The sequence below is a fragment of the Octopus sinensis genome, linkage group LG6, assembly GCF_006345805.1.
Source record: "Octopus sinensis linkage group LG6, ASM634580v1, whole genome shotgun sequence".
Taxonomy (NCBI): Eukaryota; Metazoa; Mollusca; class Cephalopoda; order Octopoda; family Octopodidae; genus Octopus; species Octopus sinensis.
This window is the reverse complement of record NC_043002.1, coordinates 114,192,189-114,198,188: the sequence shown is the minus strand read 5'-3', so window position 1 is coordinate 114,198,188 and position 6,000 is coordinate 114,192,189. Positions and strand designations below refer to the sequence as shown.

Here is a 6,000-nt window from a genome sequence, read left to right as displayed (position 1 = left end):
CAATGAATTAAGTACCAGTAAAACACTGGGGTTGATGTGATTGATTTACCCCCTCCCCACAAATTTCTGGCCTTGTGCCTATTAGTAGAAAGGATTATTTTTATCATTGTTTTACTTCTCAGTGTGCTTGGTCTTGCTTGCTGTGGTTGATTCTGTGAGAGTGGACAGCAGCCTGTCATAGGCCTCACAGGATCTCTTTTTGCACATTTGATAATTGCTTTGATAATCGGTTGTTAATTATTGTGGATGACATTCAACACCCAAACACCAATCTCAAAATTCTAGCTGTCCCCAACAGAACAGTTTCTGAGTCTGCTCTGCTCTCATGTCGATTCTGATTTCTCTGACATATTTCTTGAACTTAGTTGTTAGTGTTTCAAGTGCCTCTACAACAACTAGTGTGACCGACACTCTCCTCATAGCCCAAATTCTGTCATTTTTGTCTTTTAGTAGTCTGTACTTCTCCATCTTTTCTAGTTTTTAGTCACTGATGCATGCATCCACAGGTATTGCAATATCTACACTCTTGATTTTCTTCTTCATTTATCAACAACAACAATGTCTGGTCTCCAAGCATCGATTAGGGAGTCACATTCGATTATATTCGTTTCGTTTATTGTTTAATTGTTTCAGTCATTTGACTGCAGCCATGCTGGAGCACCGCCTTTAGTCGAGTAAATCGACCCCGAGACTTATTCTTTGTAAGCCCAGTACTTATTCTATCGGTCTCTTTTGCCTAACTGCTAAGTTACAGGGACATAAACACACCAGCATCGGTTGTTAAGCAATGCTAGGGGGGACAAATGCAGACACACAAACATATACACACATATACATATATATATACATATATACGACAGGCTTCTTTCAGTTTCTGTCTACCAAATCCACTCACAAGGCTTTGGTCGGCCCAAGGCTATAGTAGAAGACACTTGCCCAAGTTGTCATGCAGTGGGACTGAACCCGGAACCATGTGGTTGGTAGACAGGCTACTTACCACACAGCCACACCTGCACCTTCAGATTGATGCAAATTTTTTTTAATTATAACTAATATGTGTGTATGTGTGTGTGTATATATATATATGTGTGTGTGTGTGGTGAATTGGTATGGAAATGTTAGAGTGTTGAACTGCCTGCATGTTCTAGCTCACTGCATTCTGAATGTGATATCTACAAGGACACTGGTGTCATGCTGTATTGGCCCTTTCTTTCCTTTGGATAACATTGGCTGTGGGGAAGTGGAGAATTTACATGCTCATCTGAGAAAAAAAGAAAACTTTGCTTAGGCCTGTGCTTTGGGAAACTTTCCAGATGTTGATAATCAAAATGTCTATAATAGACTAGAAAAATGTATGCTGAAATATACATGCATGTATGTGTGTGTGTGTGTGTGTAGATTGACAAACAGACAAGGCAGGCTGACAAACAGACAGATAGATAGATAGATAGATAGATAGATAGATAGATAGATAGATAGATAGATAGATAGATAGATAGATAGATAGATAGATAGATAGATAGATAGATAGATAGATAGATAGATAGATACACAGACAGACAGATATACAGCTATGTTTTATCTCTGTAGGTTGAAGGAAATTTGGGTTGCTCTGGTTTTTGGTCTCATTAGATCTTCATTTGCAAAAAATAATGAAAAAAACTATGCATAACCTGTCTGCAAACTTGTAGCTTATAACAATTACCATATTGGCATCCTCTTTTCTATGTCCCATTTAGTCCAAAACAAGTCCCAGACATGTCAGCAAAACAGTGGTGCCTAATGTTTATGTTGCATTGGCCAGAGTTTATTTCAATATATCTACAGAGTCAAATATCTATTCTCAAAAATGAAAACATTCTATGAACACAAATAAGTGGCTGGGACTTTACAGGCTTATTGTCTCCAGGTTACTGAATTCCCTTGGAAATTGAAAGTACAACTCAGTAAAATAAAATGGCTCAGCTTCAACTAAAAATTGAACCTGCATTACAGGCTTGGAGACTGAGGGTTTACTCTGCAGTACTTTTGCTCAATTGTTATACAATCTGTAAATAGCATCAAAGTTTCTTTTATTCAGCTTAAGTTTGACAATAAATACACATACATCATATTACATCTTGGCAATAAATAAAGCTCTCTGAAAGAGTAAATAAAACCAAATTTATGGCTTAAACCACTCAAGAAAGTGGGTCAGTTATTTCCTACTTATTTAGGTCTCAAAGTCTCAAAGTAGAAGATCAGTATAATCTTTAGTCTTTATTTTTAGAAATCTATTATGTTTTTATGCAAAATTAATCAATTCATTTGCTGTTCTTGTTTGAGTAATTTGTTTGCAGGTCTTAAGAACAATTCTAACCAAATTAGTATTTTTGTATTTAAATAAGAAATTGCCAATTAACCTCTAGGTATTCTTTTCATGTTATAAAGTATCACAAAGCAGAGATAAAATCGTGCTGTGAGTCAGGATCGCCAGAGAGAGCAGAGCCCTGCGAGGGACTGCGCCACTTACACCATTGAGGACAAGGATTTTCAGGTGGCGTTCGATGGTCAGTGGTAGACGATAGAATGGCGATGGAAAGATGAGCCCCCGATGCTGAAGAACAGGGTGAGCTGCTACCAGCGTACCCTGAAAGGTCACGCCAGGGTTGAGTTCGAAGACAAGGTGGATCGAGGAAGGAATCCTTGTCCTGTGGGAAGAGAAGGTAGTGGGCGGAGTGCTACCTCTGATGGCAGTGGTGCAGCCGACAAAGGGAAAAGTCAGACCAGTGCTGGACTTGAGAGAGATAAATGAGCATATATCATGCCACACAGGTGGCGAAGTGACAGACGTTTGTGGCGAGACGTTACGTGTGTGGAGACAGTCAACCAAGGCAGCGACGATTATCGACTTGAAATCGGCATACTTGCAGCTCCATGTGAGCGACAAACTGTGGCAATATCAGCTGGTGCAGTATAAGGGCCTGAAATATTGTTTAACTAGGCTGGGTTTCGGACTGAATTCTGCTCCGAAGATCATGGCGGTGGTGCTTAAGTCCATCCTAGGGAAAGAGGACAAGATAAGAAAGGCCACCAGTTCCTACATAGATGACATTTTGGTGGACGAAACTGTAGTGCCAGCCAACGAGGTAGTGAGACATCTGGAGTTCGGACTGATTGCGAAGCCACCGGAGTCGATGGAAGGGGAAGCTGCGAAGAGATAGATCAGGTGAGTTGGTGTTCTGGAGAGGAAATAAAATCCCAGAGCTGAGTTCCAGCAAGAGAGAGCTGTTCTCGGTGTGTGGGAAGTTGGTCGGTCACTACCCGATCACTGTATGGCTGTGCACAGCATGCAGTTACACCAAGAGACGAGTGGAGGCGGGGAGTTGGGGTGACAAGTTGAGAGAAGTGATGGTGGCGATGATGCGGGAAATCCCAGAGAGGACGAGAGCAGAAGACCTGGTCAAGGGGAAGTGGTATGTGCCCAAGATGGAATGCAGGACCATCTGGTGTGATGATAGCAGTATAGCGATAGGGGTTGTGTTGGAGATTGAAGGCACCGAGGTAGAGGACGCAGCCTGGCTTCGGAAAGCAGACGACTTTAACCATATTAATGTCACCGAATTAGACGCAGTGCTGAAGGGGGTGAACTTGGCCCTGAAATGGGGGCTGTGCTCAATTGAAATAAAGACGGATTCAGTCACTGTGCTTGGCAGGGTAGGATCAGTGATCAACAGTGAGAGGAGAGTTCGAACGAAAGGTACCATGGAGATATTGATGAAACACTGTCTAGGAGTTCTAGGAGAATTGATTGCCAAGTTCAGACTGAAGCTGAACGTGGTTTTCGTACCTTCAGAGAGAAACAGGGCAGATGCACAGACCAGGGAGAAAAGGGCATGGTTGGGGGAGCCGGAGGAGGCAAAGAAAGGGATAGCTCTGGCATGTTGGTTGGATGACTTTGAACTGAAGAGACTGCATGCTATGCATCACTTGGGTGTGGACAGGACCCTGTATCTCATGAAGATGATTGATGCTGACGTCACTAGGAGAAGCATCCGGAAAGTGGTCGGGAGCTGCGACAGGTGTCAGTCCATTGACCCTGCTCCGTGTGGGCATGAGCAAGGAAACCTTTTGGTGGAGCACAACTGGAAGAGAGTAGCTGTGGATGTGAGGCACTACCGTCAGGGAGTGTATCTCTCCATGGTCGACTGCAGGCCGGGCCTGCTGGCCATTTGGAGGGAGTTGAGGATGGGCATTGCTAACGAGATTGCGCAGATTTTGAATGGGATATTTTTAGAGAAGGGTCTCATGGAAGAACTGCTAATGGACAATGAGGCAGCTTTTCATTCGGAAGTGTTGAGGGATATGCACGACTGGTGGAAAGTGTGTCGCTTGTTTAGAGCAGTGTATAGGCCAAGCGGTAATGGAATCGTAGAGAGGCACCATCAGACAGTCAAGGCCATAGCGGAAAGAGGGCACATTTTGCTGCTGGAAGCAGTTTTCTGGTACAATGTGTCTCCCCGATCCGAACAAGCTGAAGAATCTGTGCCACACAGAGCGCTATTTAAATATGAATGGAGGCATCAAAGTAAAGCATCGGAGTGTCACAAGGAAGAGAAGGGACCCGCCTGTTGAAAATAAGGGAGGAAGGTGCGCTGTATGTCTCAATAAAGCAGAGGAACAGTGCAGCGGTCAATTCCAGAAACAACATCTCCGTGGATGGAATGCCATGACACGTCTTGGACCTTCACAGGATTGTCACTTTGTTGGATGACGATAGTGGAGAGGAGGAGAACGAGGTGCCTAGCCTGAGAAGATCTTGACGCGCAAGATGCCCTCCCGGTTGGATGGTGGACTTCGACATGGAGTAGAGAGAATGTGATCTTTAAGATTAGGGTGGCATGTGGGATGATGTCAGCAGCTGGGGAGCTGACCAGAACTTGGGAGCTGACCAGAAGAGGAAGGACGCAAGAGTGACATACGCACAGGCAGGGGACAATTGGGCATTTTCGATCGGATGTGTGAGTGCTTCGACAAGGTAAGGGAAAAGCAGTTGCTATTTTTAGTGTTTGGGTCAGGCACGTGGAAGGGTGTATTACCACCGGAGAGGTCTGCTTTGACGAAGATAAGGTAGGTGTCTTACTTCAAATCTCCCGCATACACCATATAAATTATGAAATTAATCAAGTTAAAACCAATATTAAATGAATACATTGTATCTCTAACTTAAATTAATTAACCTTTCATAAGCTATTAATCATATATTCTCAAGTTATGTGCCTAAATTAAAGTTTTAGTAAACTATATATAATATATACCAGTGTTATCTGTACATAAAACCTTATATTCATATTAACCATTTAATTTATACTTTAATATCAATATGATATCTATTAAGAATAATCTAATCATTTTAGTTACAGTTGTATGCATATTAATCATGAGATACCTCTTGATTCAAGGTTCCAGTAACCCTACAATTACACCTAATTTATTCTTTAAATTACATCTAATGGTAATTTCTGAAAACATATTTACAAGCATGAGCACATGAAAAATCAGTCTCCCCCCTCACATTCAGGAGTCGACACCTTAGATACAAGATTTGGAAAAGTTCCTCTGTACAGAGAAAACAAAAGGTGTTTCCAACTTTATACATACCAGCCTTGCTTACACTCTCCCACTTCACAGAAAAGCTTTTATTCCTGTCTTTTAATTCCCAAATAAATTCACTGAAGCTGGTACAAGATGACTTGTTTCTATTACTGCGTGGCACCTTATACAAGTGTCTTCTACTGTAGCCTTGGGCCGATCAAAGCCTTGTGGATTTGGTAGAAGGAAACTGAAAGAAGCCCATCGTATATATATATATATATACACACACACACACACAAAGTATGGGGCTTTTAGTTCACAGGTGATCTAAACGATTAGGTACACTAGGTAAGTGCTGTAACGGATTACTACAGCTCCAAGGTTTGCGCATTTTGTGTCTAGATGTTTACAATATCAGGATTTTAA

General features: G+C 42.1%; 1 protein-coding gene across 1 annotated transcript; it reads left to right on the top strand.

Moving 5' to 3' along the window:
* The first annotated feature begins 3,468 nt into the window (after positions 1-3,468).
* On the top strand, positions 3,469-4,614 carry LOC115213326. Its single transcript, XM_029782262.1, has one exon. It carries the CDS (start codon positions 3,469-3,471, stop codon positions 4,612-4,614), a length of 1,146 nt encoding a protein of 381 aa, XP_029638122.1.
* Positions 4,615-6,000: the final 1,386 nt, after the last annotated feature.

What these genes read in the sequence shown, in the direction of transcription:
- LOC115213326 (XM_029782262.1), top strand. Translation starts at nt 3,469, where the DNA reads ATGGAATGCAGGACCATCTGGTGTGATGATAGCAGTATAGCGATAGGG.